Raw genomic sequence first — 24023 nt, forward strand, 5'->3', positions numbered from 1 at the left:
ATTTCCGCTTTCAAGGGGCATCATCTTACCGCCCTACCCCCACCCCGGAGTCTTCAGCCTTTCGTGGGGGGGCGGGGCCTCCGGGCCAGACAAGGCTGGGCACCCCGGAGAGGAGCCTGAGGCTGTCAGCCGCCGCCTAGGATGGGGGGTGGGGGGACGGCGCCCAGTGGTCCAAGTGCCCGGTGCCCTGGGCGGAGCCACGGCCATCTGACCCCCAGAGGCACAGATACACGCTCCCTGCTTGGGTTTCATGGATTCCCAGCCCAGCTGCGTGGTGGTGACTGGTAAGACTATTTTTCTGCTTTCGCATTTGCGCTTTTAGCCTGACCGTGGAATGTGCACTTGCCTGATCTGCTCATAAAGGGTTCCCTCTTGGGGAAAAAAGGAGTGGCAACTGGTAGTGCCAATAATTCCAGATGGAAGCTTGCTTCTCGCTTCTTGCCATGCCCTACTGAAAAACAGCTGACAGAGAGGCTTTTCCGCTCTGGTCCTCTCCTTCAATTCAAAGGTACCTACCTCTCCTTCAATTCAGATTCAGACCTTGTCCTTCCGCCCAACTGGGGAGGAATCCGAGGCTGGCACCTGCTGTCCCTGAGTCTGGGGCCCAGTGGGTCCATGTGGCATCCCCTGGGGTACAGCTCCATAGCAAGGCAGGGGCAGCTGGGGATCCAGAAAGGATGGGGCCTTGTAAGGCTTGGACAACGGTCCACCTACAAGAACTACCCCCAAAGGAGAAGACAGCCCCCAGCAGGCGGACTGAAGAGCTTTCAGCCGCTCAGGAAGCCCTGAACACCACCGGAGAGCCTCCAATTGGAGACCCTGAACCCCAAAAGATCAACTTGGGAGTGTTGATCTCCTACTTGTTGATCTCCACTCCTACCTTTCTCCAGTTCACCCCAAATCAACCCCTGCCACCCCCAGTCATTGTCACAGCTGGTCCCAGAAGGGTTTGATTTCTTTACAAAGTTCCTTCTTTCTTTGATTTCTTTACAAAGTTAGACACTTTTGGCATATTTTAAGTTTTTTGAATTGTGTGAAATGAAGGAAACAGGAGACAAGGATTCCTATGGGCATGGAAAATCGAAACGTCACTATCTTAATATTTTCAGGCTATAATCAAACCCCTGTTAACCTTCTGAGGAAAAGAAAATTCTTTTGAAAACCTTTTATCTCCCTTGTTCTCGTTTGTGTTATTTGGGGTATAGAGATTGAGTGGTTCAAAATATTCTTGAATTGCTAAGGAAACTGTACCCCTGATGAATGCAATGCTTGTCACAAATGAAATATGAATATTGAAGCCCAGTTGGCACATCTTCAACTCATGTGGACCCCTGCCTCTTGGCCTGTCAGCTTGTGGTTTGCTGGCAAACTCTAGATTGTTTGATGAAGTACCTGATCATCAGCCACCATTTGGGAATGCCCACTGGCTTCTAGAGTGTGGCCTGCCTTTATTAAAAATGCTTTGAACTGCCAGGGGTAGTCTCTTCATGTAATTGGATTTGCGTGGAAATCTGGCCAAGACAGTTGGCACAGAGACTGATGGGGGTGGGGGAGGACAGGGCTCTGACAAACGGCCTCGGGTTCAAGGCATTTCGAGGGGCACCAATAAGAATAGTGGGCGGCTGAGAAAACCTGCATCCCTCCATAGGGCCTCCCTTGATTGCGAGAAGGTTCCTCTGGCCGTATGCAGATTTCACCCCGAGGGCCTGCCAAGTTTAAAGTGTAAGGTTTGACCCTACAAAACAAAAGCTTCAAACCTGTACTTGCTGAGTTGTTTTTCCTAATTAAAAACAGGTAAGAGATGATCTGACTATTTTGATCTGAATTTGATTCTAAAGCAGAATGTGATTTGTGTGTGTGTGTGGTGCTGCAATTTTAGTACAAGTTACCTGGTTTCTCAGTGATTTTTTTCTGAATCTCAATATTTTCTAAAGTTTTTTTTTTTTTTTTTTTTTTCCTGTCTGCCCCCAGTGGCAGCTACAGTCTTATTCTATAGGAGTCAGTCAGTGTCAAGAGGACACCATTGGCTTCCTGGTGTCAGGACATCCTGTCCAAAATTTTGTATTGCCTGAGAAAGATTGACCCCTTGTAAGCCACGCTTGTTAGCGGGTCTAGACTCAGAGGCTCAGAACTTCAAAGGCACCATCCTTTCTAGGACTGGCTCCTCCTCTAAAAGCCTGAGCTCCTGGCAGCCCCTGGCCTCCCCTACAGGGGCAGGGGTGGGGGGTGGCCCTGGAGCTCTGAGCAAGGGCCACTCTGAAGGAGAGATAAAATAAGACGTCCCATGGGTGTGGTCACTCCTACACCGTCTCTTGATGGTTAATTTTAGGTGTCACCTTGACTGGGCCACAGGGTGTCTAGATATCTGAGTTGAAAACAAGCCACTTCCCCCACCTCAAACTCCTGACCACCATTAAGCTGTTCTGCGCCTCTATAATGATGTTATTTTACAAATATTGTATAAATGGCATCATGCAGTATGTATCCTTTTGAGATTGGTTTGTTTTCACTCAGCATATTTCCTTTGAGGTTCATCCAAGCTGTTGTATGTATCAGTAGTTCCTTTTTTTTTTTTTTAACAGCTTTATTGAGATAAAATTCACATGCTATACAATTCACTTAAAATAGACAGTTTTCATGTGTGGCTCAGTCAGTGGAGTGTGTGACTCTTGATCTCGGGGTTGTGAGCTTGAGCTGCATGTTGGGTATAGAGATTACTTAAAAATAACATCTTAAAAAAAACTAAAAATAAATAAAATGGACAGTTCAATGGCTTTTAGTATATTCATAGAGTTATGCCTTCACCACACAACCAATTTGAGAACATTTGAATTACCTCGAAAAGAAATCCCAAGCCCCTTACTTATAACTCCCTAATCCACCCTGATGTAGGAAAGATGTTAGGGTTCAGAGCTGTCAGCCAAGAAAGAATTCTTGAGACGTCTTTGGTGCAAAAAGGTGGTTTTATTAAAGCCCAGGGACAGGGCCCGTGGGCAGAAGGAGCTGCACTGGGGTCAGGAGGAGCGGCCCATCATATACTTTCAAGTTGGGAGAGGGTTAGGGATGGCATAATTCTCTAAGGAATTTTGGAAGCAAGGTTTCCAGGACCTTGAGGGGGCTAGCTATTGTTGGGAAAAGGCCATTTATTACCCTCTAATAAAACCCGAGTCATGAGACCCTTCAGATGTATATCGGTGGGCCATGTGCTTGGGGGATGACTGCCAACACGTATCTTGGGGAGTAGAGATAAATGAAGTTTCCAAAGGAATTTTTATGTGTTAAAGACTTACAGGATTCTAGGGATCAGGCGGAGATCGCCTTTCGCCCTTAACAAAGTATTAACACTGAGGCAGCTGAGCTCCTAGAGGAATGTCTCTCTGCCTGTTTCAAGGACTTGTCAGTGGGCTGTAGGTAGTAAGGAAATTTAATCATTTTTCTTCTGCCTTTGTTTCCCACATCACCCCCCAGCATGCCCCCCACTCCAAATCTACTAACCACTAACCCATTTTCTGTCTCTCTAGATTGCCAATTCTGGGTATGTTGTATAAATGGGGCCATACGCCATGTGGTCCTTTGTGGCTGGCTTCTTTCACCTAGCATAATATTTTCAAAGCTCAGCCATGTTGTACCATGTATTGGTTCTTCACTTCCTTTTATCGACAAATAATATCCCCCATTGTATGGATTGCACATTTTGTTGACCCATTCATCAGTTGATGGACACGTTTGTGTGCTTTCTACTTCTTTCTTTTCACTGCTGGGTAGTAGTATTCCATGATCTGGAATTCTTGCTTTATTGTTCACCTCTTGAAGGACATTTGAGTAGTTTCCAGCTTTGGGTTATTACAAATAAAGCTGCTGTGAACATGTGTGTACAAGTTTCTGTGTGAAAACAAGTCTTCATTTCTCTGGGATAAATAGCCAGGAGTGCACGTGGTGGGAAGTCCACTTTCAGTTTTATTTTTTATTTTTATTTTTTTTAATTTTTTAGTCCACTTTCAGTTTTAAAAGGATCTGGCAAACTATTTCCCAGAGTGGCAGTACCGTTTTACGTTCCCACTAAGCAATGGGTATGAGCCAGTTTCTCCTCATCCTTGTCAGCTTTTGGGGTTATCGGTATTTCTATTTTAGCCGCTCTTCTAGAAGTGTGGTAATATCTCATTGTGGTTTTAATTTGCGTTTCCCTGCTGGTGAGTGATGTCAGACATCCCCTGCTACACTTGTTTGCTGTCTGTACATAGATCTTCTTCAGTGAGATGTCCCTTTGTGTATTTTGCCAGCTTTCTAATTGGGTTGTTTTTTAATGTTGAGTTTTGAGAGTTCTTTATATATTCTACATACAAGGCCTTCATCAGATGTGTGGTCTGTAACTGAGTTTTTCTTTTCTCCTCCTGTCCATAATTTTCTTTTCATTCTCTCAAGAGGCGTTTTTGGGCAGCAAAAGTTCTCACTTGGGTGGGGTCCAGTTTATTAACATTTACTTTCATAGATCATTGTGCGCCCTTGGTGTCAAGAACTTGCCTAAGGGTAGGTCTCAAGATTTGCTCCCTTTTTCTTCCATAAAAGTTTTATGGTTTTCCTTTTTTCACTGAAGGTCATGATCCACTTTAATTTTTGTCCACGGTGTGAGACTGAGGTTGAGGATTCATGTTTTTGCCTCTGGGTATCCTGTTGTTCCAGCCCCTTTTGTTGAAAAGGCCACCCTCCTCTGCTGAATTGACTTTGCACCTCTCCTAGCAAACAACTGGGCATATTCACACAGGTGTGTTTCTAGGCTCTTAAAAAAGCATGCATTTTCACCGGACACTTGTGCACTTTCTCAAGCCTTCCTAGCTTGAGGGTGGGTCGGCAGCTCGTTCCTTTTTGGCTCCCCCACATTGCCTGCCACAGAGAACTCTGAAAATGCTCCCAGATTGGCGAGGTTGCATTCTTCAAGAAGGGGTGTGTGTGGAGTGCTCAGAGCCCCCCATGGCCCTGGGAGCATCAGGAAGCTCCCATGGGAATTTGGGGAGCAGCCCAGGTGTAGAGGCCCAACTAAGCCTGACCTGAGCTAACCAGGGTCTCTTTGACTTCAGGTTTTGGACCCTTCCGGAAGTACCTGGTGAATTCCAGCTGGGAAGCAGTGAAGGTAAACGCCCATCAGGCCCAGACCCTGCAGCTCAGGGCCCCACCGATTCCTTCTGTGGCTGAGAAACCCAGTGTGCAATGCCCCTTGGTAGCCAGGTCCACATCAGAGGGGAGAAGACAAATACTCAGGACCCTGGCAAAAGGACTAGCCTTTGGTCCTTGGGTGGTGCCTAGCCTGCCCCCAGGTGGCCCTTCTGGCTTTGTGGTAAAGAAGAGATTGTGGGGACACTCCTGGGAAGGACGGGGAGTGCCCAAAAGCAGGCTCTGCTGCCCCAAGAGCTAGGTTCCCATGACCCCCACCCCCTTCTGGCCCTGGGGCCTCGGGAAAGTCCTTTCCCCCAGCCTCAGTTTCCTTATGCATGAAGTGGGTGGATAATAGTGCGGATGTTACAGAGGAGGAGTAAAAGAGACAAGCATGTAAAGCAAGTAAGCGTGGAAGTCTGTAAAAACAGCTTTTTATAGCACCTGGCACAAGGTAGGTGCTTAACAGTGGTTGCTATTATAAAGGACACGCCTTTTTTATTATTTAAATTCAATTTAATTAACATATAGTGTATTATTAGTTTCAGAGGTAGAATCCAGGGATTAATCAGTTGCATATAACACCCAGTGCTCATTCCATCAAGTGCCCTCCTTAAGGCCCATCACCCAGTTACCCCAGCCCCCCACCCCCGTCCCCTCCAGCAACCCTCTGTTTGTTTCCTATAGTTAAGTCTCTTATGGTTTGTCTCCCTCTCTGTTTTCATCTTATTTTATTTTTCCTTCCCTTCCTCTCTGTTCCTCTGTTTTGTTTCTTAAATTCTACATATGAGTAATAAAGGTGTGTCCTAATATCATATGATTTCACTCATATGAGGACACACTTTTATTTTTAAGGAAGTAGCCGACCAGGAGAAAGCACGTGCTGGGACGGGTTGAGGAGGGGTCAGGGTCTCATGACTAGAGGGGACCACCTCTCCTCCTTGAAGCAAATGCCTCCTCCCAGTCCCACGTTGGGTGTCACTTGGTGGCTTAGAACACAGCTGGCTGTTATTTCACACTTGACAGTCAATTTCCTGCCTCTGTTGGATCAAATCAAAGGTAGGGTCTTGAGTCTATTCTCCGGGTTCCCCAGTCAAGCTGAAAATGCCACAAAGCTGCTTGAGTCACAGGTTTGCTGTCAATAGTATTGCTTTTCTAGACTATCCGCACAGATGCAATCAGGGAAACTCATGACTCTTGAGTTAGAATTTGGGTTGTTTTGTTGTTGCTGGGTTTCTTTTTTCCAGCCAGAAAAAAAAGCTCAGAGAACCCCAGACTCACTGCCAAGTCTCACTGCGGTACACAACATACCAGAAAGGCCAGGTCAGGGCTTTCGTGATCTCCTGGGTGTCTGTAGCCTTTTCCTCGAAAAACAGGGCTTTTTCTGCTGAATGTTGGATGGCCCTGAGCCCTTCTATTTCTTTTTGCAGTCATGAAAAAGGGAAATGAGCCAGGCTGCCTGAGTTTGCCTTCCAGCCTCAACAACTGCAACCTTTGGGACCCAAAACAAGCCCCCCCCCCCTCAGCTTTTCTCTGCCTCCATTTCCTCATCTGCAAAGTGGGATGGTTGTCATGACTATGGGAGTTAACACATGTAAAACCCTTAGAATGGGGGCACCTGGGTGGCTCAGTGGGTTAAGCATCTGCCTTTGGCGTGGGTCATGATCTCAGGGTCCTGGGATCGAGCCCCATGTTGGGCTCCTCACTCAGCAGGGAGTCTGCTTCTCCCTCTCCCTCTGCCTCTGCCCCCACTCATGGTCTGTCTCTCAAATAAATAAAATCTTTAAAACAAAACAAAATAAAACAGAAACAAAAAAACCTTGGAATGGGTCAGGGTACACTGCTGATGCTCACAGATATCATCTTTATTACCAGGAAGCTATTCTATCAATCAATCTTCTCAGCTGTGAGCTAATAGATTCTGAGTTTGGAGAGTCACACAGGAAATGGAATGATGGAGAGGATTATTTGAGAGACTCAAGGTTGACCAATAAAGCCAGAGAAGCAGGGCAGAAACAGAAGCAGGCTAGGGGCTTCCAGGCAGCAGAAATAGGATGGCAAACTAGGTGCTCTGAGGAGCCCTTCCCCTGCAGATAAACTAGATAGGACAGAACTTCCGTGCATTGCTGGGCATGCAGTACAATGCTTTCCAGGAAAGCTTGCATACATGACATCACATGCATGTATACATCACACATATGAAGGGCTGCTGCCTGAAGGAGAGCCACAAAAGGCAGTGGGGGCCTGGGGAACACCATTATCAGCATTCAGCTTGAGATGAAACCAAGACTTGAACTGTAAGCTAGACCCTTGGAAGGGGGTCCTGTGGTTTCTAGCGCCCCAGCTCCCAGCAGAAGCCTAGGCAACTTCTCTTGAAGATGTAAAACCTCAGATTCTCCACAAACTGAGATCAACTAAACAGTGGTTTCCATTCAGATATCACCAAATACATAAAGAAACTGACAGCTTTGAGTAAAAATCAGTAGAAGCAGATTTAGAATCTCAAGAACGTGAGATGCTAAATCATTCTGCTAGACATCATCATAAAATAGCATAACTGTCTGTGAAATATTTAAAGAAGTAAAGATGGAATCACAAAAATGAGACTATCGGGGGGAAAAAAGACTATCAAAAGGTCAGGTAAATTGAAAAAGGGAGTAAGAGAGCTTACAGAAATTTAAAAAATTTGTTGAGGTGAAGAATTCAACAGATGGCTTATATGGCAGTTTAGAATTACGCTAACTGAAAGATGCCAGTCACAAAAGATGACAGTGTAGGATTCCATTTAGGTGAATGTCCAGATGAGGCAAATCTGTTGAGACATAAAGTAGGTTAACGGTTGCTGAGGGCAAGTGCGGGAGGATTGGGGGAAATAGGGAATGACTGTTGATGGGTACAGGATTACTTCAGGGGTGATGAAAAGATTCTAAAATTGATGGTTGCACAACTCTGTGAATATACTAAAAATCATTGAATTACAGACTTCAATTTTTTAAATTATAGACTTTAATTGGGTGAATTGTGAAATATAAACATAAATATACATATATATAGTAGTTTACAGAGTGGTGAAGAGAAAATTAGTGAACTAGAAGATAGATCTGAAGATATTATTCAAAGGGCAGATTTAAAAAAGGTGGGCAAAGAAGTGAAAAAAGAAATTAAGAGGTATGGATAATAAAATGAGACATTCTAACATATGGCTAATAGGAGTTCCATGAGGAGAGACTAATGAGAATGGAAGAGAATCAGTATTCGAAAACAAGGATTGAGACGATTCTAGAAGTGATGAAATACATGAATCCACAGAGCTAAGAGGTACAAACTATAGCAAGCAAAGACTAACAAAATCCACACCTACGTACACAGTAAAACCACACAAAACCAAAGACAAAGAGATCTGAAAAGTTGCCTGAGAGAAAAGATAGGCCACCTGTAGAAACTGGCCATACAGTGAGACCGAGAGTAAATTTCTCTAAAACAATAGTAAAAACCAGAGAACAGTGGAGTAGTATCTTCAAAGTGCTGGGGGGGGGGCGGAAATGTCAACCTGAAATTGTTTTTCAAGAAATTATTTTTCAAGAACAAGAATGAAATGAAGATGTTTTCATAAAAATAAGCACCAAGAGGGGCACCTGGCATCCGGAAGCATAGAGCCCCACCTCGACTGTCACCTCATTAGCATAACAAAGACACTCCTACCACTCGGGAAATTCCAGGGGTTTTGAAGCTCTGTGCTTGGAACTAGGGACAAAACCCAGATATATTCTTTCTTATACCACAGTTCCCAACAGGGGTGTCCTGTCTAGGGAGAGGAAGTGGCCCTTAAGTAAAATCATTAAAACTTGAAGTGGATTTGGAGAAGCGCTACATTGTGAGATACTCTGAAGAGGAAGAGATTCACTTCATTCTGGAGAACATATGGAAGAAAGGAACCTAACGCAAAATGAGAGGAAACTACTCCCCACCCCCACGCCAGAGGTCAGTGGGATGGCCATCGGGTGGAGGCAGGATGAAGGACAGACTGATTTCTGGCAAGTGGGAGTAAGTTCTCAAGCCACTGTGTGCTGGGTACCACACGGGACACTCTAGGCAGAGGAGCTTGTGGAGTTCTTCCTGCAGTCCAGAGAAATCGATATTTATTCCCATTGTGCAGGTGGGGAAATGGGTGCGCAGGGAGGTTGAGTATCTGGCCCAAGGACACATGCCATCTAGATTCCAGTCTCAGATGGTCCTGGGGAGTGAAGTCCAGGTTCATCCCACTCTTACGCCTGGGGGAAAACAGCATCCGGTTCAGAGGAGGAGGACCACTTCCAGCACAATAATGCCTTATAAACTTCCTAGAACTCAAGAAACATCTAGAACCACACTACCCAATGACCCCCGGGTGAGCAAAGTGAGGAGACACACCCAAACGCCTTAGCCCTACAGCCATGTCATCATGGCAGACCCTCTGCTGTGAGCTCATCTCCGCCCCCTTCCCAGCTCTGAGACAGGGACAAGGCGACCCGCTGCTCAGTCTCCTAGCTCAGGAGGTACCACAGTGGTGATGACCAGAACAGAAGCCTCCCTAATAGCTGATGAGGAAGCGAGCCCAAGCCCGGCTCCCAGCACCCACTGCCACCCCCATTGGCCTCCTCCTCCGGTCCCTGCTCTGGGTCTCTGGTTTCTGCTCCACTCTTCTTTCTGGCTTTTCTCTCCAGGGCAGAGTCACTTGTGATTAATTTAGAGGCTCTCTTCATTCTCAATCTGCAGGATCATTCTCACTTCCTGGGCTGCCCTGGGTCATTCCGTGGCCTCCACTAACAGGTCTACAGATTCCATTCAGTGTTAGACTTCCTCATTCTGGTTTGGAACCTCACCGGTAGCATCCACTCTAAGTTGCCAGCAAACTGCCAACGGAACATCCTTTGCAGGGCTAATCATCTAAGCGGCCATATTAAGGCAAAGGTCCAGCCTAGTTCATGTACATACGTTTGACCCATTATACAGATACGGAAACTCAGATGGGCGAAATAATGACAAAAGGGCGCATAGCTCCCTAGGTCAGTATAAGCACCACACTGTCAGTGGGGACCTCTATCAACATGTCCGCATCCCCACAGAGGGCCTAGCCTGAAGCATATGTTTCAGTGGCTAGATTCATGAATGAATGCTATTCTTTTCTTTTTTAAGATTTTATTTATTTATTTGAGAGAGAGAGAGAGAGAGTGAGAAGCACAAGCCAGGAGAAGAGGCAGAGGGAGAGAGAGAAGCAGGCTCCCAGGACCCCAGCACCATGACCTGAGCTGAAGTCAGACGCCCAACCAACCGAGCCACCCAGGCGCCCCAATGCTGTTCTCTTCTTTTCTATCCCCATGCTCTCTCCTAGCAAAGTCAGCCTTGTCAATATCACGGGCGATGCTTTTTTTTTTTTTTTAAAGATTTTATTTATTTATTTGAGAGAGAGAGAATGAGAGATAGCACGAGAGGGAAGAGGGTCAGAGGGAGAAGCAGACTCCCTGCCGAGCAGGGAGCCCGATGCGGGACTCGATCTCGGGACTCCAGGATCATGACCTGAGCCGAAGGCAGACGCTTAACCAACTGAGCCACCCAGGCGCCCCTCACGGGCGATGTTTAATGCGCACTTACTCCATGGCAGGCCTCGTAAGTGGGCATTATGGAATCACAGGGAGGAAAAGTAAGTCTTTTTGCACACTTACAGCATCTCACCTCTCTTAGAGGTGAGCTATTAACAAATAACAACTTGAATGCATTTTTGGTGTAGTTGCTCTTAAATGTTTTAATTCAAGTAATCTCTACACCCCACGTGGGGCTTGAGCTCATGACCCTGAGATCAAGAGTTGCACGCTCCTCCGACGGAGCCAGCTGGGTGCTCCTTGTTGTAGCTGGTCTCAAATAGGAGAAGAGTGTTTTTAAAAAGAAGGAAAATATAGAAAAATAATATAAATGCTAGAAGTCACAATGAAAAGAGGCATTTCCTCCAAGTTCCCAGAAGGGGGACTTAATACTATTTATCAACAGCATCTGCCAGAGTATTTAACATCGAGCTAGCCCATGGTGGGCGCCCCTCCCTCCCTGCCCGTAAGTTTTATCTAGTGACTTATGAATGCCAGGGCTGCATCATTATCTCCTGGTTTTTGGATACTTTAATTCTGGAGCCAGGACCACTTCACATTCTTTCAAAAGGAATTATGTCCTTAGCTCTTCTACAAGTGCCTGAGCCTGGAAAGGCAGCAAATAAAACAAAAGTTTTGTAAATCACACCACGGATCAGTTGGGCCAAGACATTATGTAACCACACATAAGATAAACCTAGCCTGGGTGGCCAGAGGGTCAAGGTTCTTGCCAGATTTCATAAACTTGATACAGAATAATTTCTCTTTCCTCCAAAGATGAAGTGGCGTCATGCCTTTATTACATGTTGCTTTAAAAAATCATAATAATAAAGAATAAAGGGCAGCGCATCAGAAGAGTTCAAGAAGCACCGCACCAAATGGCGCTTTACAGTGAAGGATGGGTCCTGCACCACCCACCTGGGGACAAGCAGAGGACTGTTTGCCTTTCTGAGTAAAAGTCAATCGTTTCTTTGACTCATCTATATCTTCTCTTGTAGGAGGCCTCGATTCATCTGTTAGACCACTGCTTTGTGGATTATTATTATTATTATTTTAGGATTTTATTTATTTATTTGAGAGAGAGAGAGAGTGAAGGGGAGGGGCAGAGAGAGAGGGAGAAGCAAACTCCCCGCTGAGCAAGGACACCCCGCCCCGCCATGAGGGGCTCCATCCCGGGACCCTGGGATCATGACCTGAGCCAAAGACAGATGCTTAACCGACTGAGCCACCCAGGCGCCCCCTTCCTCATGATTTCTTAACATGTCTTCTCTTCAGTCTGATGACTGTAGTGTGAGCCCATTTTATTGGTGGGACGAGAAGTAGCCTTGTTCCTGCACGTGCTGGCCCAGGACCTCATGAAGCAGCACTGTCCCCTCATTCTCATTTTGCAGTGGAACAAGAAGTCACCAGAATAGCGGGCACATGTGAGCACATGGCAAGGAGCCTGGAGCCTGGAGCCTGGGCAGAAGGCTTACTGCTATGGCAGTGAGAGCCTGCATAGGAAGCTGGGTTGCAGAGAACCCCCTGGAAAAAGATGAGTAAAGAGAAAACCCACACGTTGGTGGGTTTTCCATGTTCATGAGAGTGTCTGCTGTGGTTTCACAGTCCTCCCCATAAACACTGCGCTTTTATTAAAACATCCAGCGAAATGCGTTTAGTCTGCTTACTTGGGGGAGAACTTGCCATTTACAGACAAGTGAGTCAAAGGTTTAGTTCTTGCTAAACCCTAAATCCATTCCCACGTTGATGGCAGGACAACCTGAGGAATCCAGAGTAAGATCTTTCAAAATGACAACAGCACGTTTCCATGCCTGTCTGTGGGTCCCCTGCCCCCTGCCCCCCGGCAAACGCAGAGTCTTCAACCCTCTCCCAGTGCCAAAGCAGGGCAGACTCTCCGACTTCTCTCCTGTCTGTTTAAATAAACTTTTTACTTAAAAACACACTGAGGTGAGGGGAGCCTGGGTGGATCCATCAGTTAAGCATCGGACTTGATCTCAGCTCAGGTCCTGATCTCAGGGTTGTGAGTTCAAGCCCCGCAAATGGGTTCCATGCTGGGCATGGAGCCGACTTAAAAAAAAAAAAAAAATAGGGCGCCTGGGTGGCTCGGTCGGTTAAGCGTCTGCCTTTGGTTCAGGTCATGATCCTGAGGTCCTAGGATCAAGCCTCATGTGGGGCTCCCTGCTCAGCATAGAGTCTGCTTCTCTCTCTTTCCCTCTACCTTCCTGCTCGTGCTCTGTGTCTCTCTCGCTCGCTCTCTGTCTCAAATAAATACATAAAATCTTAAACAAATAAAATAAATAAAATAAAAACCACATTGAGATGTACAGAAAAGTTGTGACAGTAGTACAGAGAGTTTCCGTATTTCCCACACGTACTTTCCCCCTTAACATCTTACATCAGTTTGGTGCTTTTGTCACAATGAATAAACCAACGTTAACATATCATTAACTAAAGTCCATAGTTTATTCTGCTTTCCCTAGTTTTCCCCTAGTGTCCTTTTTCCTGTTCCGGGATCCCATCCAGGTTATGACATCACACTCAGTCCTCCGGTCTCCTTAGGCTCCTCTTGTCTGTTACAGTTTCTTAGCCTTTCCTGGTTTTGTGGCTCTGATAGTTTTGAGGTGTACTGGCTGGTATTACACTCTGCCTTCAGTTAGGATCTGTCAAATGTTTTTCTCATGATTGGACTAGAATTATGGATTTGGGGGAGGAAGAACACCAGAGGTCAAGTGCCATTCTCTTCCCATCATATCAAGGACTCATCAATATGACTGATCACCACTGATGTTGACCTTGATGACCTGGCTTGTCAGGTTTCTCACTTTAAATTTGTTCTCCGCCCCCACCCCCCGTCCCCCGCCATCCCCTGTCCGTATTATACTCTGGAAGGACAGCACTAAGCCCAGCCCACCACTGGAGAGGAGGGAGTGACGCCCCCTTGAGGGCAGAGTATCTGTATAAATTATTTGGAAGGCACCTGCAAGCAAGATTTGGCTCTTTCATCCCCTGCCTATGTATGTGTTTATTTCATCATTTCTTTACATCGGTATGGACTCCCGGGTATTTATTTTATACTTTGGGTTATGGCCTGTTTCCTTTCAAAAGTCCATCTTCTCTCGAAACCTTTCCCACCTCCCTTACAATCCCTGATCACTGGAGGCCCCTCTCCTCCAAAGGAAACGCATGGCTCCATATTTCATTTTCCACCATGTGCTTGGCTGGACTGCGTTAAACTAAGGTGGGTGCTTTTTAAATAACTGCACTACTTTTATGTGTAAGTCTGAGCATGTTCTCCTGTCCTCCTTCACATTCACGCATCATATTTTATTGATGCAAAAAGCCACTGGGAAAAAAAAAAAAAAGCACCTGGGCATCCTCAAATTAGATGAATCTTCCAGTCAATTGCATCTTACCCTTTGCCATAGTTGAGCAGAGCTTTTGCTTCCTTGGTGGCTCATCTGATAATGCTTGGCGTTCCGTCTCTGAGGCTTAGATTTGATGAAATTCATCATGTCGTTTCTGGATTACACATTCTATCGGCATGGAAAGCACTCTGGCCTGTTTATCTTGCTTTGTCGAGTCTAGACCAGAACGTTGAGGGGATTAACGCTGTATTTGTGCTGCTGTAAAATATGATGGAACTATATCCTGCAACACACACAGTCCAACACCAGGGGAAAGTACGCAAACAAGCATGACCTTGGAAATCATGCTGCTTACTCGGGGCCACCCGGAGTCAGATTTGAGGCGCCTTTTCCTTCTGCGGTGGGACAGAATTTGGAGGAAAACTGACAAAAAGCTCTTGGACCTACTTTTTCTCTTCTCCACCCTCACTTCTAGTCACATTAGAAGCATGTTACAAATCTTTTTCTTCTTTTCTTAAGATTTTATTTATTTATTTGAGAGAGAGAGAGCGCACGAGCGGGGTGAGGGGCAGAAGAAGAAACAGACTCCCTGCTGAGCAGGGAGCCCGATTTGGGATGTGGGGCTTGATCCTGGGACTCTGGGATCACGACCTGAGCCGAAGGCAGACGCTTAACTGACTGAGCCACCCAGGCGCCCCAGCACATTATAAATATTAAAAATAATGTCAGCATTACAACAGGGATGTGCACCCGGGATTCCAAAACCCATGGGGGCTCTTTTGGGCTTGCAGGCTGAGAGGCAGTTTGAGAAGCCCTTGGGTCAGGTCCTGGCCTCTGCACTCATGTCTATAATCATGGAGGATTATGCCACTCCCCTGACCAGCCCCAGTAAGGGTCCTTCCTCTCGGGCGTGCTCCCTGCTCTCCTACCCCTGGCCCCGGTGCTCACGTACACGCTGAGCCCGTGTTTCCCATCTTGAAGGCATTTGCAAAAATATCCAGGCAGGGACTAATGAACCCAAAGAACCTATGGTGGTCAAACTTCAGGCACTGGGTCCCCCAGGGGTGGGGAAATGTTTGGGGAGCCACAAGATGCATTTTGGGTATCACTCCTCAGGCTGCTAGGGTCACCCTCTTTTTTGCCACTTGTAAAAATTATTCTTGTCCTTTACCTGTCTTGGTAATTGCGTTTGAAGAGGTCAAATTTGGAATCAGAGAGCCATTTAGCAGTTATGGAATAAGCAACCAATTAATTGAGGTCAGTTAATCCAGAAGACGTAACAGCCCCACACATTTATGCCCCTAATGACAGCACGTCCAAAATACATGAAGCAAAACAAGTAGAAGTATAAGGAAAATACAAAAATCCACATTTTTAGTCAGAGATTTTATTTTATTTTATTTTATTTTTTAAAAGATTTTATTTATTTATTTGACAGAGAGAGAGAGAGAGAGAGAGAGAGCGCATGAGCAGGGGGAACGGCAGGCAGAGGGAGAGCAGGACCCCGGGATCATGACCTGAGCAGAAGGCAGACAACTGACTGAGCCCCCCGGGTGCTCTTAGTTAAAGATTTTAGTACCCCTGTCTCAATAAGTGATAGATCACAGACAGAACATCAGCAAAGGTACGTAAGACTTGAGTCTTACGTACCATCAGTCAACTTGCTCTAATTGACATTTATAGAACACTCCAAAAGATCTGCAGAATACGCACTCTTTCAGGTACATATAGAACATTTACCATACGTTCAAGATAGACCATATCCTGGGCCACAAAACAAGTCTGAAGAAATTCAGAAGGACCCAAGTCATGCAAAGTATGTTCCCTGGCCACAGTGGATTTCAATTAGAAATCAACAACAGAATGATATCTGGAAAATCCCCAAATATTTGGAAACTAAATGCACTTCTAAATAAGCCGTGGCCCAAAGAAGTCAAAAGTGATATTAGAAAGTCTTTGGACATGAATTAAAATTAAAACAGCATATTAAAACTCGTGGCATGCTGCTAATGCAGAACTTAGGGGGAAATTTGTAGCACTGAACAACAATACTAGTAAAGAAGAAAGGTCTCAAATCAATGACTCAGTTTCTATTGTAAGAAACTAGAAAAAGAAGAGCAAATTAAACCGAAACTAAGGAGAAGAAAGAAAATAAAAAGATCAAAGAAGAAATCGGTGAAACAGAGAACAGAATCCTAACAATGAAAATCAAAGAAACCAACACCTGGTTCTTTGAGGGAAAAAAAAAGCAATAAAATTGATAAACCTCTAGCCAGACTGATCAAGGAAAAAGAGAGAGAGAAAGAGAGAGAAGGAGGGAGGGAGAGAGAGAGACAATGATTTCTATTGATTTTCAAGTTCATTTACCACTGCCTGGCTTCCAGCCCTGGTTCCACACTCGAACTGCTCCCATCAGTCACTAATGCCTCTTTTTTTTTTTTTTCCAGTTTGCTTGATCTCTCTGGGGTCCCAGTAATCTTTGTGGTGGATACCGTATGGTTATTGTTCCCATTGTACAGGTGGGAAGACTGTGGCCCAGGTTGACCGGGTCCTCCATTCTTCGCCCTGTCTTGGCCTGCAAAGCAGCTGTGAGCATTCAACCAAATACAATAATGACCTGTAAAGTCTTAGTTCGGCTCATATACATCAAATATTTACATTTAATCTTGAGCTTCCCTTAGCAAGATCCTCTCCCAACTGGCTCGCCATCCTCCGAACCCTGCCTCCAGAAGAGCCTGGGAGTCACCACTGTCCCCACATCTTCCCCTGTTCCTGGGGAGACATCCACATTTTGATGGCCCTGGATTTACAATACAGCCTTTATGTGGGAATAATTGCTATCCATATGACTTCTTTTCAGGATCCCTCAAATTCTGAGGCACTTTCAGTAAACCAGCAGCTCAGACACTGTTCCCTTTCGGATTGTCCTGCCATCATCTAAGATGACTTCTAGATCTTGACGCCATAAAACACCAGAAAACTTTCAGATATGGAAAAGAGCAGGCTTCATTAAAATCCCCACGTAACAGGGGGATGGTATCAAACAACCACCACTTAGTTATCCCTCCCAGCGCTGTGGGATGGCTGGGCTCAGCTGGGCAGTTCTTCTGCTGATCTTGCTTGGGTCTCTCATTGGTTGCGTTAATATGGAGGCTGGGGCAGGATCCGGGAGGCACAACTGGGGTCATGGGACAGCAAGGCCTCTGTCCTCCCCACATGAGGCCTCCCCAGTAGGGTAGCCAGATGTTGAAGGTGTAGGTCAGGCCCTGACCCAGCTGAATTCTCTTGGTTAAAATGAGTCACAGGCCAGCTCAAACTCAGCGGGGGAGGAGATTACACTGGGGTGTGAACATTAAAAAGTGCACTTCACTGGGAACTGTCTTAGTCGGCTCGGGCTACTATAATAGGATACCATAGACTGGGAGCTTAAACAACACACATTTATTCCTCAACAGTTCTGGAGGCTGGAAGTCTGAGATCAGGGTGCCAGCAAGGTTGGGTTTTGGGTGGGGGCCCGCTTCCTGTTTATGGCCTCACACCGACTTTCTTTCATGCATGCAGACGGAGTTCTAGTCTCATCATGCCTTTTTAAGGGTCCCTAATCCCCTCCTGGGGGCCCCACCCTCATGACCTCATCTAAACCTGATTGTCTCCCAAAGGCTCCACCTCTAAATACCATCACATTGGGGATGAGGGTTTCAACATACGCATTTTGAGGGACACAAACATTCAGTCCATAGTGGGGGCCATCCTGGAGCTACTGTACCACATGAAACAGTATTGCCCCTCAGAAGAGCTATACCAACTCCCCCTTGTAGCAGCAGGGAATGTGAGTGTGGTGCTTCATACACACCCCAACACGAGTGGGGCAGGGAGGGGTGAGGATGTTTGAAACTTCTGCTAGGTTGATTAGTGTCACACTGTTAATATAAATCCTATTAAACCAGCACCCTTAAATCAAGAGTCAAGGATCAAGGTCGATGACAGGAGTGGGGAGATATCATGGACTCAATTCCTTTTAGTTTCTTGACTGGTCACTTTGTAGACACTGAAAATAATCCCGATGATCATAGATGGCTTCTGTACAGTTGGAAAAATTGTTCCAAGTTTTTTACAGTTGTGGATCTCAAATGGTATGGCTTGTCGCTCATCATGACCAATAGATCGCGTGGGCCACAATATCTCCCACATTCGATTTAGGAAAATAAACTGAAAATAAATGGAAACACCCTCCTTGCTCATTTGGATGACAAAGTGTCCTGGTTCCCACTTCAGGGTGTGCCCCACCAAGGCACTTTGTCACTTCAAATCTTCAGGTTTTGGTAATTGGAAACATGGTTTGATACAATTCTGGAAGCCTAAGTAGGCAGAGTTATTATCACGTTTTGTTTGGAATAATCCTGTAATCCCAGTGAAGAACCCCACCATTGGGGACCTGTGGGGACAGACCGGTCACTTCCTGCTTGGTTCCACAACATCTGGGACACACCTGCATGCCGGGTCCTGTTTCCAGAGCCTCAGCCTCAGCCCCGGTGGTACTGACCTTCTGTGGCGGGAAACAGACCAGAAAGAAGTCAAACCTAAGCAAGACAATGTCAGTGAGTGCAAAGGGCCACCAAGCATGAACCCAGGGCGATAGAGTGGGTGGTGCCTGGGGAGCTCCTCTCACAGACAGGGGCCAGAAGACCTCTCTGAGGAGGTGACATTTCAGCCGGGACCTGAGTGACAAGGAGAAGCCGCCCTGGAAAGTGTTCCAGGTGGAGGGGCATCTGCTGGAAATCTGTGGATAGCATCATCATGGGACCACAGTACCTGAGCCAGGATGAGAGGCCGAGGGGAAGTCGAGGCAGCCTGCTTGTGCCTCCATGTAACATACCCAAGTTCCTTTGACTATGAGCTTCCAGCGAAGTAGAAAGCAGACGTGCCAGAGGAATGTTCTTCTGGGATGAGATTGCTTGGGGTTAATTGTTCAGCTCTGTCATTCACTGGGAAAAAGTCACGTGAGCTGAACGGAATGAGGGTACATTTCTATTCTCTTGCAGAGACAAAGTTCCCACTGAGCAGCCTCACAGAGTCCGGAGGCCAACTGATACTTGGAGAGCAATTCATTTTGTAACATGGCTCTCTTGCCAGGGCTATGTGACTGAAGAAGTACCCCCCTCCTGGCTCTGGACCCCACAGCCACCCCATAGGCATCAGAGCAGGACCTGCCGCCCTTCCAGCCTGAACAGCCCTCCCAAACACCCTTGACTTTACTGTTATGAGTCATGCTGATGGTCTGGGTAAACCCCGGCTCCTGGCTGCTGAGAAGACCTGGGGCCTCCATAGGCCCTGGGGGCGGGGGTACCCAGAAGCCTAAATCCCCCCAGGCTCCCGGATGGGGACTGGAACCCCCCCCCCCTCAGGAGCTGAGGGGTATGGTTGACAGCCCATGAGGGTGTGACATCATTCTTAGGACAAAACCACTGGAGATGCCTTCAGCCAAGTCCAGTGGCAGTCTCTACAGACCTTCCTTTCTGGCCAACTCCCCACTGCTATTCTTTGGCTGGACAGAGGGGACGACTGGCTCCTGTCCGGTCATCACGGGCCAAATGCAGCTGAGAAACTTATAAGTTAAAATGCAATATCCCTAATATATAAAGAGCTTCTATGAATAGAAGAAAAAAAAAAGGTGAATAACGCTATAGAAAAACGGGCCAAAGATGTGAAAGGACACTTTACAGAGAAAGGAGTACAAATGGTTCTTACCCATGTGATGCTATGTTCCAACTTGTTCATAGGAGAAAAGCAAATTAAAACTACACTAAGATCAGATTGGCAAAAATCCAAAAGTGTGACAACTACTCTGGGCGGCTGGGAGGCTGATGGGCATTGTCATGATTTGCTAGTGGGAATGCAACATGGTACAATCCCAGTGGAGAGGAATTTGGCAATACATGACAAAGGGACATATGCTTATAGCCTAGAATCCAGCAAATTCCTAGGAAGCTCTCCCAAAGATATGCTGGCAAATAAGAGACATATGCACAATGAAGGAGAAATTATATAATAAGAATGGAGGGGTACTGAATAAATGTTCCATACTTGCTTATGATAATAAAAAGATGGAAGGATAAATCATAAAATTAAAAATTGACTTCCTAAGGAGGCGAAGGGAAGAGACTAGATTTCTCTGAGTAAAGCTTGTTTTGTGGATTTAACTTTGGAAACATGTAGGGTATTTTGCATGCTAATAAAACAAAATTACATTTTCAAAAAAGCAATCCATAGAAATTAAAAGCAAATTGAGTTAATAAGCCTCAAAGTGTATCTAGTTAGTGACATGATCACACAGGGAAGACTGGTTTTGAAACACAGCAATTTACTTTAAGGATAAAAACAAAAACAAAACAAAAATATCTTCCAACTTTTCAGGAATGATATTGTTGGAAATGGAATTAGTATTATTACTCTGAGACCACTGTATATAGAGTGTGGGATAAAGTAAAATGTGCATTCGGGGATATTCAACCTCTTGACCTTCCTGGACATGGCCAGTAGGGTTTCCCAAAACACTGAAAACACCCCGCCTGTGTCAAACACCCCCTCGGGGGACAGCATCACTGTGAAGAGTCAATGCAAGGACAGACGTAATGTCTCAGTTTTACAGATAAGGCATCTGAGGCTCCTAGAGCCTAAGTCACTTATCCAAGATCAAGTCACGTCTGGAATTGAACCTGCATCCACCAGGCTCCAAGCTTCCTCTCTCAACTCCTACAATGTACCATGTCCTCCAACTTGACCCTGGTCTCTCCTGCCCACCCTCTACTTGCTCTGAGGACATTGTCCCTCTGTGGGCATTTCCCCTTCACGGTAGAAACAGGGCAGCACAATGGCTGGTGGAAGGAAGGGCTCAAAAACATACCGAAATAATGAATGAATGAATGAATGAATGAATGAATGAATGAATGAAAACAGAGAAAATCGTCTTCTTTCCTGCTTGGACCAAAAGCTAGGAGGAAAAAAGAAAGGAGAAATGATTCCTTTTTTTTTTTTCAGGTTTTTTTTTTCGTTTTTTTTTTTAGATTTTATTTTATTTATTTGACAGAGAGAGAGACACAGCGAGAGCAGGAACACAAGCAGGGGGAGTGGGAGAGGGAGAAGCAGGCTTCCCGCCGAGCAGGGAGCCTGATGTGGGGCTTGATCCCAGGACCCTGGGACCATGACCTGAGCCGAAGGCAGACACCTAACGACTGAGCCACCCAGGCACCGCTTTTTTTAAGATTTTTAAAAATTTATTTATTTGACAGAGCGAGAGAGCACAAGCAGGGGTTGTGGCAGAGGCAGAGGGGGAATCAGGCTCCCCACTGAGCAGGGAGCCTGATGTGGGCCCAGGACCCCGGGACCATGACCTGAGCCAAAGGCAGATTTTTAACCGACTGAGCCCTCCAGGGGTCCCAGGAGAAATGATTTTAAAGGAAGAACCAGGACCCCAGAGACGCTGAGAGGCCTGTGTGTCAGGTGGTCCCCAAGACCATCCTCGGGCCCCATAATACACCTGACAAGGACTCTGAAAAGCTGTTATACTCACAGTTAGAGTTTTACTATAGCAAAAGAATCGAGATTAAAATCAGCAAAGGGAAAGGGCCATGGAGCAAAGACCAGGAGAGACCAGGCGTGAGCTTCTGTGCATGGTCTCCCAGGGGAGTTCTGGGGGTCCGTGTTACTCTCCCAGCAGTGACCTATGACAGCAAGTGTGCAGTGTTTTCAATCCAGGAAGCTCATCCGAGCCTTGGTTTTTATTGAGGGTCAGTCCTAGAGGCAGGCAGTGCCCACCTGGCTGACCTCAGCACCACTCAGACTCCAGAGCAGAGACAAATCACACTATTAGCAGAAACTATTCAAGTTAATGTGATGTGACCCAGTGCCTCAGAGATACAAAACCACTCTTACCAGGGAGAACATCCCAAGGGCTCAGAGCTCTTCTCCCAGGAGCCAGCCAAGGGCCAGTCCCGAAGACAGGTCTTCCTTGGGAATGTGTAGGGTTTGAGCAGCCCAGGCTTCTTGAGGCTACCCTTCCCTTTCCAGTCCCTAACCAGAGGTGTGCGGCCCCCCACCCCCCCACCCCGAGGTCATTCCAATACTTCCTACATCAGCACCAACTTGAGGATCCAAAATCATTTCCATAGCGGGGTTTGCAAGGTGACCCTCTGGGGTATATAGGATGAAGACATTAGGATTTCTGTTTCTATGTTTGTTTTTTTTTAAATTATGATGGAAAACATAAAATTTACCATCTCCACCATTTTTAAGTGTACAGTTCAATGGTTTTAAGTATATTCATATGGTTATGCCACAGAGCTCAAGTCCTCTTGCAAGAATGAAACTCAATACCCATTGAAAACAACTTCCCATTGCTCCCTGCCCCCCCTCCCCCCGGGGACCACCATCTTACTTTCTGTCTCTATGAGTTGGACTACTTTAGGTCCCACATATAAGTGTGGAGTCACAAGATTTGTCTTTTTGTGACCGACTTATTTCACGGAGCATCACGTCTTCAAGGTTCATCCAGGTTTATAGTGCATGTCAGAAATTCCTTCCTTCTTAAGGCCAAATAATATTCCATTGCTAGTGTATACCACACTCTTGTTCACATCCATTCATCCATTGATGGACATCTGAGTTACTTCCACCTTTGGGCTATGGTGAAGAATGCTGCAGTGAACGTGGGTGTGCTAATATCTCTTTGAGATCCCGCTTTCAGTTCTTTTGGATGCATACCCAGAAATAGGATTGCTGGATCATATGCTATTTCTATTTTTCATATATGAAGGGACCACCATACTGTTGTCCACAGCAGCTGCACCATTTTACATGCCCACCAACAGTGCAAAGGGTTATGATTTCTGCACACTCACCAACACCTGTTATTTCCTGTTTTGTTTTTTTTTTCCACAGTGGCCATCCTAACAGGTATGAATTTTTATGTTTTTAGTCGATGAAAATAATAAAGAAATTAACCTTGACTGATACCTCATAGCTAGACCACTCCTGGCCTTGGTGTGTATGTGTGCAGGGAAGTGAATTGTAACACTGCACAACATTGTGTAAAAAGTAAAAGAACACATTCTTCAGAGGGCCAAAGGAATGTGTCACCCTTGGGGTGAGGGATGCCACGGGTGCTAGAGAGGTCCTCCCTTTCTGACTCACTTTATTACAAGTATTTCAGCCAAGTTAATTGGTTTCAGGATGATATTATCCAGTTTTAATAAAACTAATCTTTAAATTATGATCAAGGAACCCTCACAAATATAATCTGCAAATTATATTTTGCAAATATAATCTGCAAAAACCCACAGATAAAAGATAACGTGATTAATGCGAACCTGAGTGAACATGCGGAAGTAACTGATACCCTTCCTTCTCCTCCAAGGAGCTCTGTACCAGCCAAGGTTTTTACATAAAAACAATGACCATCTGATAAGACATTGCCTCCCCTTCTCCCAAAATAGAGGAGGAATTAAGAAAACCATTGAAAATACAGATTTATATCCACTTAGGAATAATGAAGCCTATTTGAAGGGTGTATCGTGCCTTGAGACATCAAGACATTAGCTAATGATAGTGTGTGTGTGTGTGTGTGTGTGTGTGTGTGTGCGCGCGCATCTGTGTGCACACTAAAATCTTTTATTAATACGGGCACATGATCAAAATATTTGGACACAACTGCTCCAGACAGAGGTTTGAGAATTATGGGGGTCTCTGTTTTCTATCACTGCCTTTTTCAGACCATGACCCACGAGTGTGGAGGAATAACTTAAGAGGAGTATGCTAGGACAGTTGTCACATATGGGGAAGGGAACTTGGCATTGTTAAGGAAAAGAGAGTGACCTTTTTTTTATTTTTAAAGATT

General features: G+C 45.8%; 1 protein-coding gene across 6 annotated transcripts in view; it reads left to right on the forward strand.

Annotated features, from left to right (window-relative positions):
- PGPEP1L (pyroglutamyl-peptidase I like) overlaps nucleotides 1-24023 on the forward strand; it is a 43590-nt gene that overhangs the window by 2163 nt on the left and 17404 nt on the right. For 3 of the 6 annotated variants that reach the window (XR_003212305.2, XR_003212308.2, XR_003212307.2), the window contains exons 1-2: nucleotides 89-284; nucleotides 5076-5128. Coding sequence is in view for 1 of the 6 variants with exons in the window: in XM_025892944.2 (XP_025748729.1) it covers nucleotides 251-284; nucleotides 5076-5128 (87 nt within the window). In the remaining 5 variants the exon portion in view is untranslated. Of the gene's footprint in view, nucleotides 1-88; nucleotides 285-5075; nucleotides 5129-24023 lie in introns of those variants that run through there. The other 3 variants (XM_025892944.2, XM_073882480.1, XM_025892945.2) reach the window with 3 other exon arrangements.

Source organism: Callorhinus ursinus, unplaced genomic scaffold (assembly GCF_003265705.2).
Source record: "Callorhinus ursinus isolate GAN/ISIS: 27379988/994484 unplaced genomic scaffold, GSC_fseal_2.0 scaffold47, whole genome shotgun sequence".
Classification (NCBI taxonomy): Eukaryota; Metazoa; Chordata; class Mammalia; order Carnivora; family Otariidae; genus Callorhinus; species Callorhinus ursinus.